Source organism: Ranitomeya variabilis, chromosome 5 (assembly GCF_051348905.1).
Source record: "Ranitomeya variabilis isolate aRanVar5 chromosome 5, aRanVar5.hap1, whole genome shotgun sequence".
NCBI lineage: Eukaryota > Metazoa > Chordata > Amphibia > Anura > Dendrobatidae > Ranitomeya > Ranitomeya variabilis.
The window spans coordinates 217175323-217196950 of record NC_135236.1 but is presented as its reverse complement, the minus strand read 5'-3'; the positions used below and the strand labels follow the sequence as shown (position 1 = coordinate 217196950).

Here is a 21628-nt window from a genome sequence, read left to right as displayed (position 1 = left end):
GCCACATGTTGCTCTTCCTACTGTGAGCAGCCTGCATGGCCTAAACGAGCTACCATGGCCTGCAGCATCTCCAGACTTGTCTCCCATTGAGTACATATGGGACATCATTGGTCCGTAATTGCAAAAGTAGCTGCCAGCAATGGATCTTGATGATTTGCCCAAATGCATTCAGTGTGGCAAAACATTCCTCAGCCAACCATTGACAATCTCATTGATAGAATGCCAAGGCGTGTAAATGCGTGTATTTCTGTACGTGGCGCTCATACTTGATAAATTGAGATGTTTTGAGAATTTTGATTCCTTTTTTATCATTTGCATACCATTAACATGTCTATCAATCCTATGATTTTCATAATTCCATGACTTTTCCTTCTTGGTGCTGCAGTCTCACTGGAAGGTCTTGTAATAGTTGATGTAAAACTGTAAGCTGGAAGATGAAAAGCCCTGGAAGCTGCGAACATACAGTAACTAGGCTATATGTTTCATTAATTTTCACAAATGGACCAGTTTTATAGCTACCTGATGTAAACATTTTTTTTTCCTTTGTTAGATCGATGAAGAAGGACGAAAATGCATTGAGCAATTGAAAGAAGAAGAACGACGGAAAGCAAATGAAGAGTTAGAAAAGTTTAAGGAACAGCAGAGAATAGAAGAGGAACAGAGACAAGTCCAGAGGGAGCTAAAGAGAAAGGAGGAAGAAAAGCGGAAGAATGCCATAAATAAATCCAGGTCTCTGGAATCTGCAAAACCTTCCGTACAAGGTATCTTCAATATATGAAGCAAGTGGTTCACAGAAATACTGTGCGGGCAACAGATGGCACCATGTACTCCTAGCTTTTATGCTGCTGGCACTAGCACTAAGAAGCTGGTACAGATTATGCGGCTCAGGATAGTAGCCAGGACGCCACTTGGTACTAGTACAGATTATGTTGCTCAGGATAGTAGCCAGGACGGCCACTTGGTACTGGTACAGATTATGTGGCTCAGGATAGTAGCCAGGACGGCTACTTAGTACTAGTACAGACTGTGCGGCTCAGGATAGCAGACAGAACGGCCACTTGGTACTGGTACAGATTATGCGGCTCAGGATAGTAGCCAGGATGGCCACTTGGTACTGGTACAGACTGTCCTTCTCCGGATAGTAGCCAGGACGGCCACTTGGTACTAGTACAGATTATGTTTCTCAGGATAGTAGCCAGGACGGCCACTTAGTACTGGTACAGATTATGTTTCTCAGGATAGTAGCCAGGACGGCCACTTAGTACTGGTACAGATTATGTTTCTCAGGATAGTAGCCAGGACGGCCACTTGGTACTGGTACAGATTATGCGGCTCAGGATAGTAGCCAGGATGGCCACTTGGTACTGGTACAGATTATGCGGCTCAGGATAGCAGACAGGATGGCCACTTGGTACTGGTACAGATTATGCGGCTCAGGATAGTAGCCAGGACGGCCACTTGGTACTGGTACAGATTATGCGGCTCAGGATAGCAGACAGGATGGCCACTTGGTACTAGTACAGATTATGTTTCTCAGGATAGTAGCCAAGACGGCCACTCGGTACTAGTACAGATTATGCGGCTCAGGATAGTAGCCAGGACGGCCACTTGGTACTAGTACAGATTATGTGGCTCAGGATAGTAGCCAGGATGGCCACTTGGTACTGGTACAGATTATGCGGCTCAGGATAGTAGCCAGGACGGCCACTTGGTACTAGTACAGATTATGTGGCTCAGGATAGTAGCCAGGATGGCCACTTGGTACTGGTACAGATTATGCGGCTCAGGATAGTAGCCAGGACGGCCACTTGGTACTAGTACAGATTATGTTTCTCAGGATAGTAGCCAGGACGGCCACTTGGTACTGGTACAGATTATGCGGCTCAGGATAGTAGCCAGGACGGCCACTTGGTACTGGTACAGATTGTGCGGCTCAGGATAGTAGCCAGGACGGCCACTTGGTACTGGTACAGATTATGTGTCTCAGGATAGTAGCCAGGACGGCCACTTGGTACTGGTACAGATTATGCGGCTCAGGATAGCAGACAGGACGGCCACTTGGTACTGGTACAGATTATGTTTCTCAGGATAGTAGCCAGGACGGCAACTTGGTACTGGTACCGATTATGCGGCTCAGGATAGCAGACAGGATGGCCACTTGGTACTGGTACAGATTATGCGGCTCAGGATAGCAGACAGGATGACCACTTGGTACTGGTACAGATTATGCGGCTCAGGATAGTAGCCAGGACGGCCACTTGGTACTAGTGCAGATTATGTTTCTCAGGATAGTAGCCAGGACGGCCACTTGGTACTGGTACAGATTATGTGTCTCAGGATAGTAGCCAGGACGGCCACTTGGTACTGGTGCAGATTATGTGGCTCAGGATAGTAGCCAGGACGGCCACTTGGTACTAGTACAGATTATGTGTCTCAGGATAGTAGCCAAGACGCCCACTTGGTACTGGTACAGATTATGTGGCTCAGGATAGCAGACAGGACGCCCACTTGGTACTGGTACAGATTATGTGGCTCAGGATAGTAGCCAGGATGGCCACTTGGTTCTGGTACAGATTATGTGTCTCAGGATAGTAGCCAGGACGGCCACTTGGTACTAGTACAGATTATGCGGCTCAGGATAGTAGCCAGGATGGCCACTTGGTACTAGTACAGATTATGCGGCTCAGGATAGTAGCCAGGACGGCCACTTGGTACTAGTACAGATTATGTTTCTCAGGATAGTAGTCAGGACGGCCACTTGTTACTGGTACAGACTGTGCGGCTCAGGATAGTAGCCAGGACGGCCACTTGGTACTAGTACAGATTATGCGACTCAGGATAGCAGCCAGGACGGCCACTTGGTACTAGTACAGATTATGCGGCTCAGGATAGTAGCCAGGACGGCCACTTGGTACTGGTACAGACTGTGTGGCTCAGGATAGCAGACAGGATGGCCATTTGGTACTAGTACAGATTATGCGGCTCAGGATAGCAGACAGGACGGCCACTTGGTACTAGCACAGATTATGCGGCTCAGGATAGCAGACAGGACGGCCACTTGGTACTGGTACAGATTATGCGGCTCAGGATAGCAGACAGGACGGCCACTTGGTACTGGTACAGATTATGCGGCTCAGGATAGCAGACAGGACGGCCACTTGGTACTGGTACAGATTATGTGTCTTAGGATAGTAGCCAGGACGGCCACTTGGTACTGGTACAGATTATGTGTCTCAGGATAGTAGCCAGGACGGCCACTTGGTACTAGTACAGATTATGCGGCTCAGGATAGTAGCCAGGACGGCCACTTGGTACTAGTACAGATTATGTGGCTCAGGATAGTAGCCAGGACGGCCACTTGGTACTAGTACAGATTATGTTTCTCAGGATAGTAGTCAGGACGGCCACTTGTTACTGGTACAGACTGTGCGGCTCAGGATAGTAGCCAGGACGGCCACTTGGTACTAGTACAGATTATGTTTCTCAGGATAGTAGTCAGGACGGCCACTTGTTACTGGTACAGATTATGTGGCTCAGGATAGCAGACAGGACGGCCACTTGGTACTAGTACAGATTATGCGGCTCAGGATAGCAGACAGGACGGCCACTTGGTACTGGTACAGATTATGCGGCTCAGGATAGTAGCCAGGACGGCCACTTGTTACTGGTACAGATTATGTGGCTCAGGATAGCAGACAGGACGGCCACTTGGTACTGGTACAGATTATATGGCTCAGGATAGCAGACAGAACGGCCACTTGGTACTGGTACAGATTATGCGGCTCAGAATAGTAGCCAGGACGGCCACTTGGTACTGGTACAGATTATGCGGCTCAGGATAGTAGCCAGGATGGCCACTTGGTACTGGTACAGACTGTCCTTCTCCGGATAGTAGCCAGGACGGCCACTTGGTACTAGTACAGATTATGTTTCTCAGGATAGTAGCCAGGACGGCCACTTAGTACTGGTACAGATTATGTTTCTCAGGATAGTAGCCAGGACGGCCACTTAGTACTGGTACAGATTATGTTTCTCAGGATAGTAGCCAGGACGGCCACTTGGTACTGGTACAGATTATGCGGCTCAGGATAGTAGCCAGGATGGCCACTTGGTACTGGTACAGATTATGCGGCTCAGGATAGCAGACAGGATGGCCACTTGGTACTGGTACAGATTATGCGGCTCAGGATAGTAGCCAGGACGGCCACTTGGTACTGGTACAGATTATGCGGCTCAGGATAGCAGACAGGATGGCCACTTGGTACTAGTACAGATTATGTTTCTCAGGATAGTAGCCAAGACGGCCACTCGGTACTAGTACAGATTATGCGGCTCAGGATAGTAGCCAGGACGGCCACTTGGTACTAGTACAGATTATGTGGCTCAGGATAGTAGCCAGGATGGCCACTTGGTACTGGTACAGACTGTGTGGCTCAGGATAGCAGCCAGGACGGCCACTTGGTACTAGTACAGATTATGCGGCTCAGGATAGTAGCCAGGACGGCCACTTGGTACTGGTACAGACTGTGTGGCTCAGGATAGCAGACAGGATGGCCATTTGGTACTAGTACAGATTATGCGGCTCAGGATAGCAGACAGGACGGCCACTTGGTACTAGCACAGATTATGCGGCTCAGGATAGCAGACAGGACGGCCACTTGGTACTGGTACAGATTATGCGGCTCAGGATAGTAGCCAGGACGGCCACTTGATACTGGTACAGATTGTGGCTCAGGATAGCAGACAGGACGGCCACTTGGTACTGGTACAGATTATGCGGCTCAGGATAGCAGACAGGACGGCCACTTGGTACTGGTACAGATTATGTGGCTCAGGATAGTAGCCAGGACGGCCACTTGGTACTGGTACAGATTATGTGTCTCAGGATAGTAGCCAGGACGGCCACTTGGTACTGGTACAGATTATGTGTCTCAGGATAGTAGCCAGGACGGCCACTTGGTACTAGTACAGATTATGTGGCTCAGGATAGTAGCCAGGACGGCCACTTGGTACTAGTACAGATTATGTGGCTCAGGATAGTAGCCAGGACGGCCACTTGGTACTAGTACAGATTATGTTTCTCAGGATAGTAGTCAGGACGGCCACTTGTTACTGGTACAGACTGTGCGGCTCAGGATAGTAGCCAGGACGGCCACTTGGTACTAGTACAGATTATGTTTCTCAGGATAGTAGTCAGGACAGCCACTTGTTACTGGTACAGATTATGTGGCTCAGGATAGCAGACAGGACGGCCACTTGGTACTAGTACAGATTATGCGGCTCAGGATAGCAGACAGGACGGCCACTTGGTACTGGTACAGATTATGTGGCTCTGGATAGCAGGCAGGACGGCCACTTGGTACTGGTACAGATTATGTGGCTCAGGATAGCAGACAGGACGGCCACTTGGTACTGGTACAGATTATGCGGCTCAGGATAGTAGCCAGGACGGCCACTTGATACTGGTACAGATTGTGGCTCAGGATAGCAGACAGGGCGGCCACTTGGTACTAGTACAGATTATGCGGCTCAGGATAGCAGACAGGACGGCCACTTGGTACTGGTACAGATTATGCGGCTCAGGATAGCAGACAGGACGGCCACTTGGTACTGGTACAGATTATGTGTCTCAGGATAGTAGCCAGGATGGCCACTTGGTACTGGTACAGATTATGTGTCTCAGGATAGTAGCCAGGACGGCCACTTGGTACTGGTACAGATTATGTGTCTCAGGATAGTAGCCAGGACGGCCACTTGGTACTGGTACAGATTATGTGTCTCAGGATAGTAGCCAGGACGGCCACTTGGTACTAGTACAGATTATGCGGCTCAGGATAGTAGCCAGGACGGCCACTTGGTACTAGTACAGATTATGTGGCTCAGGATAGTAGCCAGGACGGCCACTTGGTACTAGTACAGATTATGTTTCTCAGGATAGTAGTCAGGACGGCCACTTGTTACTGGTACAGACTGTGCGGCTCAGGATAGTAGCCAGGACGGCCACTTGGTACTAGTACAGATTATGTTTCTCAGGATAGTAGTCAGGACGGCCACTTGTTACTGGTACAGATTATGTGGCTCAGGATAGCAGACAGGACGGCCACTTGGTACTAGTACAGATTATGCGGCTCAGGATAGCAGACAGGACGGCCACTTGGTACTGGTACAGATTATATGGCTCAGGATAGTAGCCAGGACGGCCACTTGGTACTGGTACAGATTATGTGGCTCAGGATAGTAGCCAGGACGGCCACTTGGTACTAGTACAGATTATGCGGCTCAGGATAGTAGCCAGGACGGCCACTTGGTACTGGTACAGATTATGCGGCTCAGGATAGCAGACAGGACGGCCACTTGGTACTAGTACAGATTATGCGGCTCAGGATAGTAGCCAGGACGGCCACTTGGTACTAGTACAGATTATGCGGCTCAGGATAGTAGCCAGGACGGCCACTTGGTACTAGTACAGATTATGTTTCTCAGGATAGTAGCCAGGATGGCCACTTGGTACTGGTACAGATTATGTGGCTCAGGATAGTAGCCAGGACGGACACTTGGTACTGGTACAGACTGTGCGGCTCAGGATAGTAGCCAGGACGGCCACTTGGTACTAGTACAGACTGCGGCTCAGGATAGCAGACAGGACGGCCACTTGGTACTAGTACAGATTATGCGGCTCAGGATAGTAGCCAGGACGGCCACTTGGTACTAGTACAGACTGCGGCTCAGGATAGCAGACAGGACGGCCACTTGGTACTAGTACAGATTATGCGGCTCAGGATAGTAGCCAGGACGGCCACTTGGTACTGGTACAGACTGTGCGGCTCTGGATAGCGGACAGGATGCAGGTACGGACAAAGGGCACCTAACAGGTAGGCTAGACACACACTAACTAGAATGTTGCCGCAGGTGGAGGTGCCTTAAGTGTCTCCCATCTATTAGCTGGGGACACAATACAAGAGAGCACGATGTCCCTTTGATACCGGGGATGCGCGGTCCCTAATTGCGCTGCCAGGAGACCTGTCAGGAGTGTGCAGGCCCTGGAGCATGGAGGCAGGGACTGGAGATGGGTGGCCGAAGCGGTGAGTGAGTCGGCGTCCCTGTCGGAGGAGGGGAGTGGAGGCTCGCAGGGACGCTGGCGCTACAGTTGTCTGGGAAAGATGCTTCCTATTTATCACTGATTTAATTCCGTTTGTGGCCATACACAATAAGTAAATGTCGGACAAAGCCCCTGATTTTGCTAGCTATCTAATATGTACAGGCTGGGTTCTAATCTCACTATATAGCAGATATTGGTGAAAATGGGTCAGTCATATTGGATTTTAACATTCCTGCTTGTTTTGTTATCATAGGAGACGGGCCTCTATCAGAGGTTTGTGCCCATGGCTTATTCCCCGCTTTTCATTAAAAACATATGCGCGAGCAATTAAGTCAAGTGTGTATGATAGGAATAGCTGATGCATAAACCACCTAAAGAATATTATGTTGGCAGACGTAGTGCATTGTATCAGATCTACAGTAATCAAAGTATTTGATCATTGCCAAAGGGGAATATGCTATTTTTAAGCCCATTACTTGAAATCATTTGTGCTCTATTGGGATCTTCTGCGTGTAAATATATACAGGGGATGAAATAAGTATTGAACATGTCACCAATTTTCGAAGTAAATATATTTCTAAAGGTGCAACTGACATGAAATTCTCAGTCACCAGATGTCGGTAACAACCCATTCAATCCACACAGGCAAAGAAATCAAACCATAGATGTCCGTAAGTTATGTGTAGTAATGAGAACTGCCACAGGGAAAATTACTGAAATGTAATTAATCCTTCATACAAAGCCTTTGTTGGTGATGACCGCTTCAAGACGTCTACTGTATGGAGAAACTAGTAAAAAAAACAACCTCTGTGAGCTCACTGCTAGCACCTTGAGAAAATGTCTCATGGTGCAGCGCTGAGGTCAGTGAGTCACCGTAGTACAGGGGCCCGGCTGGGAGCCGAACCTCAGTGACCTGTGGTGACCTCGATGACATCCCCCTAGTCACTGAGGCTGCTCATTCTCCAGTGGTTTTCAGCCTGGACAGTCGTATTTTGGCACTGTCTAGGTTAAAAACTAGGAATCCCCAGACATAGATTACGACATGGGACAGAACGACGGACAGGTGAGAGATATTGTTGTTTTTTTTTTTTGTTTGTTTTTTAATGAAATGGGCATTAGGTGAGTATAACTATTATTTTAATAAAGTAAAAATGTTTTTTTATTTCAAATTGAGGACTTTATTTTTGCTGTGTTTATTTACAATATGATCATAGGATTATAGGCAACACATCTCCATTACTAACAAGTAAGCTTGATGTCACCGGACAATACAAAGGTGACATCAACCCCACATATGGAACCCCACTTGCCACCTCCACAGGGCAAATGGGAAGAGCCGGGCAAAGCGCCAGAATTGGCGTATCTAATAGATGCACCATTTCAGGGGCGACAGGTTGCTATTTTTAGGCTGGTGGGGCAATATCCTTGGCCTCTTACCAGCCTGAGAATACCAGCCCCCAGCTGTCTGCTTTAGTTTGGCTGGTTGTTAAAAATTGGGGGATCCTATCCCATTTTATAATTTTTTATTTTTTTTTAAAGTATTTATTTAAATAATTTTAAAAAATGGCATGGAGACCCCTGTATTTTTGATAACCTGCCGTTCTAAAGCTGACAGCTGAGGGTTGCAGCCCACAGCTGACAGTTTTACTTGGCTGGTTATCAAACTTAGTGTAATCCACAGCGTTTTTTTTTTTTTTATTGATTTATTTATAGCACCTGCTCTTGCTGCATTAGCTGCAGCATGCGTAGGCTGATGGGAGTAGTAGTCCTATCATCCAACGTCTGCAACCGTAGGTAAACTTTATACCTCTGATCACAGCTGCCGGCTCACGCTGTCATCTGACAGCGTGGGAGCCGCGGCTCTCTAACCGTCGGTAAAGATCATGAACATGACAGCGTCGCAAACAATGGATGTTCGGGCCCCCCATTTTTTTTTTAACTGTTCAGCCGAACTCACCAGACCCGAACATCCAGGGGATCGCCCGTTACTACTACAGACAATGAGAATCTTAAAACAAGCTGCTCAAGGAGCAAAATTGCCACAAGGTCAAACATCTTAACCCATTAATGACTGATATAACGCTGGCAACCCACAGTCACCTTGCACGGGTACCGATTGGGATATACAAGGGACCCCACAGTCTGTAAATCACTTAGGAGCTGCAGTTACAGGTGCTTCTCACAAAATTAGAATATAATCAAAGAGTTAATTTATTTCAGTTCTTCAATACAAAAAGTGAAACTCCTATATTAAAGTCATTACAATCAGAGTGAACTATTTCAAGTGTTTATTTTTGTTAATGTTGATGATTATGGCTTACAGCCAATGAAAAAAACAAAAGTCATTATCTCAGTAAATTAGAATACTTCATAACACCAGCTTGAAAAATGATTTTAAAATCCGAAATGTTGGCCTACTGAAATGTATGTTCAGTAAATTCACTTGGCTCCTTTTGCATCAATTACTGCATCAATGCGGTGTAGCATGGAGGCGATCAGCCTGTGGCACTGCTGAGGTGTTATGGAAGTCGAGGTCGCTTTGATAGCAGCCTTCAGCTCGTCTGCATTGTGAGGTCTGATGTCTCTGATCTTCCTCTTGATAATACCCCATAGATTCTCTACGGTGTTAAGGTCAGGCGAGTTTGCTGGCCAATCAAGCACAGTGATACAGTTGTTTTTACACCAGGTATTGGTACTTTTGGCAGTGTAAGTGCAGCGCCCCAGAGTCCTGGTCGTTGCAGTACTGTGGCTCCGCCACTATGGGGAGCTATGGTGCGTCTGATGGCACTGAAGGAGTTCATCTGATCAGGTATCACAGACACCAATACATTTCACAGTCGGGCCTCCGGGGGGAGCTAAGGGTTCTATTCACTAGGCCACTCCCCACCATAGTGGGTAAACTGGGGGTCAGGCAGGAAGTTAGATCAGAAAGCTGACTGGGTTGGAACCAGGCAACACCTTGTGGCAGAGGGTGTTGTGGGGGAAGATACAGTAGGGTCTCTGTCAGGGGTGGGATCCTGACAGAGGCTTGGCAACTTGAACGAACGTAACGGGACCGTGCCTGCTCAGGATAGCGGCGGTGCCCAAGGAAGGATTAGAAGCGAGATAGATTGTGCTGAGTGAGAAACGAGATCACGCAAAAGGAGAAATACCAGTAGGAGTCGTGCTGTAAGACCGAAGCAACATCCTACTGAGGCGCACTACCGGTGGCCGGAACGCCGAGGGAGTATCATAACATTCAGCTTCAAGCAATACTCCAAACAGCGGCAGGACAGTCAGTTTAAGGCGGGCTGTCTACCTTAAATCACCTATGCAGTCTTGGGGGGCAACCTGTGGAGAGAGGCGACTCTAGGGTCCCGGAAGAGCTCCGAGCCTACCCGTCAAACGGGTGCCGTTCCAACCAGAACATCAGGGAGGGACGGAGGATTAGCAGAACATCATCTAATCGAGTTGTGAGGGAACTTAAGAAACAGACACAACAGTTGTGGGGGACTTTCCGTAAGCACAGCAGGGAAGGACCACAACACATAGCGCTAGAAGGAAGGCACAGATTTCCACCTGTGAAGAGGACTCTGGAGGTGCCATTGGGCCGGCCGGACTTGCGCAGCCTGGTGAACCGTGTTCCGGACTGAGGACCCAGAGATCTTCAGTAAAGAGGTAAAGAGACTGCAACCTGGTGTCCTCGTTATTTACTGCACCGCACCACCACAGCCTCACTACTACAACGTCACTACCACCACCATTATCCATCATATCTTTCACTGTGCGCCCCACGGCAGGGTCACGGACCGGGGCCTAGCCGCCGTGACAACCCCAGATCAGAGACTCACAGGCCCGGTACCGGGTACCCCTCGGCCCTGCGGCAGTGGGGGCACTACATAGACAGGTGCCAAGTCCTGCTGGAGAATGAAATTTCCATCTCCAAAAAGCTTGTCTGCAGAGAGAAGCATGAAGTGCTCTAAAATTTCCTGGTAGACGGCTGTGCTGACTTTGGTCTTGATAAAACACAGTGGCCCTACACCAGCAGATGACATGTCTCCCCAAACCATCACTGATTGTGGAAACCTCACACTAGACCTCAAGCAGCTTGGATTGTGGCTTCTCCACGCTTCCCCCAGACTCTGGGACCTTGATTTCCAAATGAAATGCAAAATTTACTTTCTTCTGAAAACACCTTGGACGACTGAGCAATAGTCCAGTTCTTTTTTCTCCTTGGCCCAGGTAAGACACTTTTGGCGTTGTCTATTGGTCATGAGTGGCTTAACACAAGGAATGTGACACTTGTAGCCCATGTCCTGGATACCTCTGTGTGTGGTGACTCTTGAAGCAATGACTCCAGCAGCAGTCCACTCCTTGTGAATCTCATGTAAAAAAGAAAACAAAAGACAGCACTGCTAACACTGCAAAGCTGTACATTCACAGGTGTGTAATTTATCCATACGGTTACATTCTGTGCTTTTGATCACGGGTGCTCTTCGAAATATAGCACGATAATCCACTTGAAATGAATAGAAAAAAGAAGGCACTCACCAATCTGTTAAAAAATTCCTTGCTTTATTGCATCTTCATTTAAAATCCATGGCCGGGATTTTTGATTGGCCTTTTCTTAACAATCCTTTCAAGGCTGCGGTTATCCCGGTTGCTTGTGCACCTTTTTCTACCACACTTTTTCCTTCCACTCAACTCTCCATTAATATGCTTGGATACATCACTCTGTGCACAGCCAGCTTCTTTAGCAATGACCTTTTGTGGCTTTCCCTCCTTGTGGAGTGTGTCTATGGCTGCCTTCTGGACATCTGACAAGTCAGCAGTCTTCCCCATGATTGTGGACCCTACTTAAGAAGCCTTTGCAGGTGTTTTTTTGTTAATTGTTCTAATTTGCTGAGATAATGACTTTTGGGTTTTCATTTGCTGCAAACCATAATCATCAACATTAACAGAAATAAACACCTGAAATGGATCACTCTGTTGTAATGAATCTATATAATGAGTTTCACTTTTTGTATTGAAGAACTGAAATAAATTAACTTTTTGATGATATTCTAATTTTGTGAGAACCACTTGTATATAAAAAATGTTCAGAGTCCACTTTTCATATTGTGGCCAGGAGCCAAACAGAGTTGTGTGCTTTCCAGGTAGGCAAGCAGGAGGCAAATACTGTGTGCTACTATTTAATATGGATTCTGTGATTAATAGTTTTATGTGGGCTCTCTGACCTATATTCCCATTAAAAAATAAAATAAAATGGTGTGACAATCATTATTTTCTTTTTGCATAAAGTCACAGATAAAATTGGCTTTGCCACTGAATATTTGCAATGAAGTGGGGGATAAAAGCGAAACTTATAATATTGATGTTTGGTGATATTTTTTGTAGCACTTGTTTTTATTTTGTTGCCACCATCTGACTCTATTTGTGTCTTGACTTTCAATGTGTTTTGCACTGTAGCAGTGCAGTGCATGGAATGTGTTTTTATGGATACTAAATGTTTTAAAATAACCCAGAATAGCATTTTTAGCAGGTTTGTAGTTTTTGAATGATGATATTTAGGTTTTTATTTCAGCTTGTGCTCGCCCTCCTGTGGTGAAATGTGAGTAATAAGACCACAGTGAAAGCTTGAGTACTACCAATGCTTTCTTGGTTCCCACATTTATAATCTCGTATACGATAGAAATAAGTAAGTCTCCAAAAAATAATTCACACTGCATCATTGAAGAGCACAATCCTTGGTCGTGCCTTTATTCTATGTAAGATGATAAAAAAAACAGCAACGGCATCCCAGAAAATGTCGAAAAATCCTGTTATTTGCGTGGCACAGCATACTGCATTCATATTCGTGTTAAACTGAATTCAAACTGTTTATTTTTTCTCCGTTTTGGAGGATGGAGTGTATAACTAATGCACAATGTGTTGAGTATACCGTTTTGCTGATTTAGCAAAACCCAAATTCCACCTATGTGACCATGACTTGCTGGACACAATGATTATTATACAATTGTTTGTATGCATGGGGGCTATGAATGCAGCCTCTGATGCAGATGGGAATGGATTCTTGATGGTAGCAAATAGGCTCCTATATTATCATAGAATCCTAGAATGTTGGAGTTGGAAGGGACCTCCAGGATCATCATGTCCAACCCCCTGCTCGATGCAGGAGTCACTAAACCATCTCGGATGTCTGTCCAGCCTCTGTTTTTTCTAATATCTAATCTGTATCTTCTCCCTTTCAGTTTCATCCCATTGCTTCTCGTGTTTCCATGTGCAAATGCGAATAAGGATGATCCTTCTACAGTGTGACAGCCCTTCAGATATTTGTAGACAGCTATTAAGTCTCCTCTTAGCCTTCTTTTTTTCAAGCTAAACATTCCCAGATCCTTTAACCATTCCTTGTAGGACATAGTTTGCAGTCCGCTCACCATCCTGGTAGCTCTTCTCTGAACTTGCTCCGTTTTTCAATGTCTTTTTTAAAATGTGGTGCCCAGAACTGGACACAGTATTCCAGATGTGGCATGAACAAGTAGGAGTAGAGGGCAATAATGACTTCACGTGATCTAGACTGTATATTACTCCCATATTAAAGGGAATCTCACAGTAAAAAATGTATACATTCTGGAATACATCACCTAACCCTGATGAGATTGGTTTTCTTACTTTGTGCTTCTATCCCAGGATGATGCTAATATTATTTCTGAATGCCCAGTCAAACTGTTCACTGCCACAGTCTGTGTATTCAGGCTGCCGACAATCTCCACCCACCTTTTCACTGTCCTCCCCTTGTCCGGCTGCTGAAATCTTGCACATCCACAGTAGAAGCTGCGGTTTTCATCGCTCTACAGTGTGATCTTTTCTTCCTGCAGCATTTTCAGCGTTTGATAACAGAGCCAACCACAATATCCTGGAAGAGCCGTGGTCACCCAGGGTAACTTTGCTATGTGTGTATTACATGTCTGGTAGAACACGGGGAAGGCCATGGTTGTGTTAATGACAAATCCACGGTAATTTCTAATTTATCCTAAAGATTGTGCGAGTCCAGTTCTACTGTGAAACCCGTATGCCAGAACTTAGTATCATGGATTCTTTCTCCCACAGAGGAGCCTGCAATCTGGTTGCAGAAAATAAATTCGCATCTTAATCTTTCCCCCCAGCTGCATCTATTACTGTACAACCCCAGGTCCAGCGCTGAGTTGCCGCCGCCACGCCTGGTGTCTGATATTGTCCGCAGCCAGTAAATGAGATCAGCGTCTCAAGTTGATTGTACATTGCCCAAATTGACGACACAGGCCGTTGGGCTAAGGTATTGGCTTATGACCATAACAGACATTGTGAACAGCAGCAGAAACTCCGTGCTGGACACAAGGAAAAGGTCCAGAAAACCCTTATAATATCGGTAGACCATGGTGCACCTTTGACAATATTTGGACAGCCTGTTTACTGCAACCTCGCTCTGTCTGTTGTGGGGTGCTTACCGTGCCCATTGCAGTTTCCTGTTGCCATCTTCCTACAGTTTTTCTTTCTTTCCTCTTTCTATCCTCTTTGTCTTCCCTTGTTTTTCTCTTTTTTTAACCATGTATTGCCTAATGATCCATTTAATTTCTTAGTATATTTCTTATCTGTGACAACCTCTCCTATTACTTGAAAAGGAATTCGACAGGTGTGACGCCGACATGCAACATTATCAGGTCATGGATCTAAACCTTATTTTAGAAGAAGTATCATTACTTCATTGGTCTGTAGAAAGCTTTCTGATGTTGCGATGATTGATACCTAATAGCTTTTACGGTCCATGTTCTGTGTTCTGTTATTGCCATATTTTTTCTTTTTTTTTTTGTTCCAAATTGTCTTTGTACTATAAATAAAGAGCAAAGAAAAACTTTTATTTCCTGGTAATGTTGACGTCTAGGGTAAAATTATGGAGGATATAGGTATGGTCATACGGTGCTGCACTAATGACTAACAACCTCTTTCTGACCGTGTAAGCTAATTCATATATGATGATTAAATGTAAGCATGCACCATAAATTATGCAAGTGATTTTATGTGTCATTAGCAGAAAAATACAAGACTGAAAAGACCGTGCCTCCCACCAGAAAATGTGGCAGCATTAAAATCCAATTTACCCCTCGAGTCTTCCCTACAGCTGTCCGGGAGTCTCGGTTGGCAGAAGAGGATGAGGTAAGCAAATGAATGTCTTGTACAATTTTTACTTTTTACCTGTTCTACCAGGAATTCAAGTGACCTGAAATAAGCATCTCCGACCTCATGGTCTTGGAGAAGCTTTTTATTTAGTATTGGAGTTTAGTGCTCTGGTTTCTTGGGATAAGAAGGCCTGCAAATTTAACCCCTCTTCCTCTAGCTGGACCAACGATTAGGAAGTGATTGTTCCTCCTAGAGATCTGCCATCACTTTCCATGGTAAGAAAGCCTCTGTAAGCAGCATAAATCACATTAGGCTACATTTGTATAATAGTCAGTCAGTCATCCATGCCAAAAGGGGGGGTTGATTATTTTTTTAAGTGCTAACCAGTCATTGTAGCTGACCTCCAGCTGATCTGCTTGCAGTATTGTAAATAGGACATTCATATTTATTTCTTAGTGACACCAGGTTTATTGCACTTTACATCATAATCTGCAGAATATGGCATCTGAAATTGAGATTTGGTGAAAGATGGGAGATGAATGTTTCTTTACACAAAACCAATTGTTGTAAACATTTTTAGAAATGTAGCCCCGATTCACCAAGCTGGCATTGATGAAGAGTGCGCTGCAGTAAATTGCACCAAATTTATTAACAGGTGTGTGCCTCTTAATGAATTTGGAAAAAAACGGGAGGTAAAAGAGCAATAGGGTTTTATCCAAGGGAGATAAGGGTTATACTAACCTGATTAGTTGTGTATACACAACGTTTCCGTGACTTATAAATCCCGCACCTGCAGGTCCAACAGTTCATCAGACTAGGAAAACACATAACGCATCATTCTTGTCCTGATGAAGAAGTCTGTATTACTTCGAAATGCGTTGACTGAATAAAGAAAAACACAAATACTTTCTGTCTGGACTTGGATCTATTATATGTGATACCAGCAGCGCAGATTAACTTCAGATTCTCCTTTTCTGTCTTAATGAATTTGTCTTATCTTTTAGCTAATGTTCTCGAAATTTATGCCAGTCATAGAATCTTAGAATGTTAGAGTTGGAAGGGACCTCCAGGGTCTTTGTGTCCAACCCCCTGCTCAATCCAGGAAGATGTCTGTCCAGACTCTGTTTGACGACTTCCTTTGAAGGAGAACTTGCCACCTCTTGTGGCAGCCTGTTCCACTCATTGATCACCCTCACTCTCAAAAAGTTTTTTTCTAATATCTAATCTGTATCTTCTCCATTTCAGTTTCATTCTATTGCTTCTCGTGTTTCCATGTGCAAATGACAATAAAATGATCACTCTACATTGTGCCATCCATTCAGATATTTGTAGACCGCTATCAAGTCTTCTTGTAGCCTTCTTTTTTACAAGCTAAACATTCACAGATTTTTTTAACCATTCCTTGTAGGACATACATTGCATCCCGCTCACCATCCTGGTAGCGCTTCTCAGAACTTGCTCCAGTTTTTCAATGTCTTTTTTTTTTTTAAATGTGCCCATAGCTGGACACAGTATGCCAGATAAGGGCTGACCAAGGAGGAGTACAGGGGGAGAATTACTTCACGTGATCTAGACTTTATGCTTCTCTTAATACATCCTAGAACTGTGTTTGCCTTTTTTGCTGGTGCATCACAATGTTGACCCATGTGCAGTCTGTGATCCATTAGTATACCCAAGTCTTTTTCACACGTGCTGTTGCTTAGTTCTATTCCTCCCGTTTTATAGATGTAATTTTCTTGTCCAGTTGTAGAAGAATTTCTCCCTGTTAAATACCGTAGTATTAGTCGCTGCCCATTGTTCAAGCTTATCTAGATCCTTCTGAATCCTTTCTCTGTCTTCTCTAGTGTCAGCTATCCCTCCTAGCTTTACAGTGTCTGCAAATTTGTTAGTTTACCTTCAGATCCCTTATCTAGATCATGTATAAAAATGTTGAACAACGCTGGGGCCAAGACAGAGCCTTATGGACTAGAGGTACCGTCACATTAAGCGACGCTGCAGCGATATCGACAACGATGCCGATCGCTGCAGCGTCGCTGGAGAGCTGTCACACAGACAGCTCTCCAGCGACCAACGATGCCGAAGTCCCCAGGTAACCAGGGTAAACATCGGGTTACTAAGCGCAGGGCCGCTGTAAAAAAAAAAAACAGTACATACTTACATTGCCGTGTCTGTCGTGTCCCTCGCCTTCAGCTTCCCTGCAATGTGTAAGCGCCGGCCCTAAAGCACAGCGGTGACGTCACCGCTGTGCTTTGCTTTACGGCCGGCACTGACACATTCAGTGCAGGAAGCTCTGAGCAGCAGCGCGGACGCCGGGGGACGTGACAGACATCAGAGGGTGAGCATGTAGTGTTTTTTTTTTTTTACTTTTACAATGGTAACCAGGGTAAATATCGGGTACTAAGCGCGGCCCTGCGCTTAGTAACCCGATATTTACCCTGGTTACCATTGTAAAACATTGCTGGCATCGTTGCTTTTGCTGTCAAACACGGCGATACACGCCGATCTGACGACCAAATAAAGTTCTGGACTTTCAGCAATGACCAGCGATATCACAGCGGGATCCTGATCGCTGCTGCGTGTCAAACACAACGATATCGCTATCCAGGACGCTGCAACGTCACGGATCGTTGTCGTTCTCGTTGCAAAGTCGTTTAGTGTGAAGGTACCTTAGGAGACTAGGGTACCTTTCTTTACACTTGTGGCATAACTTTTGATGAGTTTGCCAGCGCTTGGCCAAGCCCTCTCCTGGTTAAGCTACTACCACCAACTGCAAATAGCACAGACAGTTTTATACTTGAATTCTGACATGGTTTGTTGACTCGGGCCTATATGTTATGTAGATATTAGACCTTAGGTAGCGTTTCCACAGGCAATGCAGTCTGGGTCCAAACACATGCAGTCTAGGTCCAAACACATGCAGTTTTTATTCTTTTCCCAGCACCAAAACAAACTCGTAAACTTAAATCCCTAGCATTGTCCAGGCACTGACTAAACAGAACCGACCCTTGCTACTCGTACACGGCGGAGCTAGCGCCAGCTCTGTCAAACAAAACAGCTATTGTCCATAGCAACCACTGATACTTGCGGTTCTCTGCACACAGCTTGTGCATTTAATCATGATCACCTATGTTAGTGCGGGTTCACCCTGAAAAGATTAGAGTCTTTTCTATTAGAATAGACTTCATACACACAAAAGGCACAAACCCTCCAGTTGTGGAATCCCCTTCAGCCTGAGCTTCCAACTCTTATCAGAAGTGTTCAACTCCGGGCACAGATCACACTGAAGAGGTTGCAGCTTCCACACGGTTATCTGCAGCTTCTCACAAACAGACTGCTTATTGTAGTCTCCATTCAGAGAGAAACCCTGGCACATCTCTCTCTCAGCTACAGCTCACATTTTGGCTGGTGACTCACTATCAGCACATTCGACTCTACTTCATCCAGCAGACTGACACACCTAGTGGCCACAGGACATAGTTCTTGTAAGAAAAAAAAAAAACCTCATATAGAGCTAGCACTGAACCCAGTACTACCTGTCTCTGTTACAGTTATTAGAGGGGAGTCCTTTGTTTAGGACCCACTATCTCTTAAGGCCATCCGCCAAAAGATGGATAAGCCAATATTTTGTCGGCATCTAACTCTGTAATCTCTCCCAAACACCGGCGCTCTCGGTCTGCCGAGTGCTCCTGTGTTTTCTGTGAAAGAGCCTTAGCCAGATATGTGGTAGCTGATTTCAGGGAGAACAAAATTATCAGCCGTCCAAAAACGGGCAAGCCAGATCCATAACTCCTCAGCTAATCTTCTGTTCTGAGCCTACATACACAGTAGACTAATCGCTTGAACTGGTCGATATTGGCGGGTTCAGCCAACATTGGTCTAATCTGTATGAGGAGCTTTAGTCGGGTACATAGAGAGTCTCTCACTGGAGGACTTTTTTGCCGACGGATTGCTGCTTAATGCATTCTAACAGATGATTACTGTACATATTAACTTAGCCTTAGTTCACATGTCCAGTAGTCATCTGTTTAAAATGGAGTTTTCTTAGCAGTACAAAAAAAGTTGTGCAGACACCACTTTTTTGTCCTGTAAAAAAAAAAAATTATTGCAACTTGGTCCATTTAACACTGAAGTCTATGGAAGACGGATCCGTTAAATATTATTTATTTATATAGCGCCATTAATTCCATGGTGCTGTACATGAGAAAGGGGTTACATACAGGGTTATAGATATAATTTACAGTACACAAATTTATGATGACAGACTGGTACAGAGGGGAGAGGACCCTGTCTGCGGACTTACATTCTATGGGATACTGGGGAAGAGACAGAAGATCGGGGATGCGGCAGCTCTGGTGGTGGTGAGGCAGCAGCTCTGGTGGTGGTTAGGTGGCAGCTCGGGTGGTTGGTGAGGAGGCAGAATGGTTATTGCAGGCTGTAGGCTTTCTTGAAGAGATGGGTTTTCAGCTTCCGTCTGAAGGATCCGAGGGTGGTGGATAATCGGATGTGTTGAGGCGTGGAATTCCAGAGGATGGGGGATATTCGGGAGAAATCTTGGAGGCGGTTGTGTGAGGTACGAATAAGTGTGGAGGAGAGTAGGAGGTCTTGGGAGGATCGAAGATTGCGTGAGGGAAGATAGTAGGAGATTAGTTCAGAGATATAGAGAGGGGACAGGTTGTGGATGGCTTTGTAGATCAGTGTTAATAGTTTGAACTGGATTCGTTGGGGAATTGGGAGCCAGTGGAGGGATTTGCAGAAAGGAGAAGCAGGGGAGTAGCGAGGAGAGAGGTGGATTAGCCGGGCAGCAGAGTTGAGGACAGACTGGAGTGGTGCAAGGGAGTTAGCGGAGAGGCCACAGAGGAGGTTGTTGCAGTAATCGAGCGGGAGATCATGAGGGCATGCACAAGAGTTTTAGTAGATTGTGGGGTTAGGAAGGGACGGATTCTGGCAATATTTTTGAGTTGGAGGCGACAGGAGGTGGCAAGAGTTTGGACGTGCGGTTTGAAGGACAGGGCAGAGTCGAGGGTTACCCCGAGGCAGCGGATTTCAGGTGCGGAAGAGAGCCATCCATTTTTCTTTCATCTGATTCATATTCATTCTATTATTACTGGATCAGGTTTAAACAATTGACCCCTGGACATGTGAATGTAAAGTACGGTAATCATCCATTTGAAAGTGATCCAGTAAGCAAAAGAATGGGTCCATGTCAAATGGAAGAGAAACGGATGGCTATTTAACAGATCTGTTTTCCATAGACTTCAATGTAAAAAAAATAAAATAACGGATTTGGTTGGAATCATTTTTTTTAGCCGGACAAAGAAGCTGTCGGCATAATCTTTCTAGTCCTGATTGTTGCTGGTTCACTTTCATACGAATGATTACTGCATATGTGAACTTGGCCTATCAAGTAGGGATTGTCCAAAGTGGTCAGTCCTCCTAAATATTTTGCCCACATTGTCTTGAATGTGTAAGTCAGGAGAATGTGGAGGAGCAATAACAGATCCGCTTTGTAAAATAGAAAGCTTCGCTACAGAAGGTCGATAATGGGTGAGAATGCAATAATCAAACACGAGAATAATTATTTACATGTTTTTATCATTGCAAAGTTTATTTGAGCCTATGCTATGTACTTAGGCAGTTAAGTGCCTTTTCTGCTATGTGATGTGTCTCCAGACCTTGCATTTTCTAAAGCAGCGATACTAAGAAGGACGCGGGCTTACAGACTGGTGTCAGGAGAAAAATAGCTTTTCAGTAGAAGCATAAGTTTAGCAGTTTATAGCCACAATCAGAAAAGTAAGGAAATGTTGGGCACGTGAGACTTTTGGCCAATGGACGTCCATTTCTGTATGAGCTCATGACGGCCACTGACTTTATTCTACCACTCATGGTGTATGGGAAAATAAGCAGCTGTAAAGGCTTTGCAGAAGATGAATTATTCTTTTCTGTTGTATCTTCCAGTGGTTACAGAAGCAGGCAGAAGCCCGCAGAGCTGTGAACACTGACAACCTTGACTTTCAAGACTTAAAGGATGAAGAGAAAAACCCAGAGTGGCTGAAGGACAAAGGGAAGTGAGTAGATTATGCAGTTTCCTAGAAAACTGGGGCATTTCTGTCAATTTTCTCCTTTTCCTATAGACTCTGCCCATATCAAAATTTCAGCCTCCATTTGACATATATGCAGGGAAAAGCTCTCAACCTGCATCCGCGATTGCTGTGACGTATCCTGCTGTATATGTACAATACAAACCAAAAGTTTGGACACACCTTCTCATTTAAAGATTTTTCTGTATTTTCATGACTATGAAAAATGTACATTCACACTGAAGGCATCAAAACTATGAATTAACACATGTGGAATTATATAATTAACAAAAAAGTGTGAAACAACTGAAAATAT

General features: G+C 45.3%; 1 protein-coding gene across 2 annotated transcripts in view; it reads left to right on the top strand.

The window, feature by feature from the left end:
* DNAAF4 (dynein axonemal assembly factor 4) overlaps positions 1–21628 on the top strand; it is a 50309-nt gene that overhangs the window by 6342 nt on the left and 22339 nt on the right. The window contains exons 4-6 of one of the 2 annotated variants that reach the window (XM_077263787.1): positions 551–761; positions 15150–15271; positions 21191–21300. In XM_077263787.1, coding sequence (XP_077119902.1) covers positions 551–761; positions 15150–15271; positions 21191–21300 — 443 coding nt within the window. Of the gene's footprint in view, positions 1–550; positions 762–15146; positions 15272–21190; positions 21301–21628 lie in introns of both variants that reach the window. The other variant, XM_077263786.1, reaches the window with a different exon arrangement.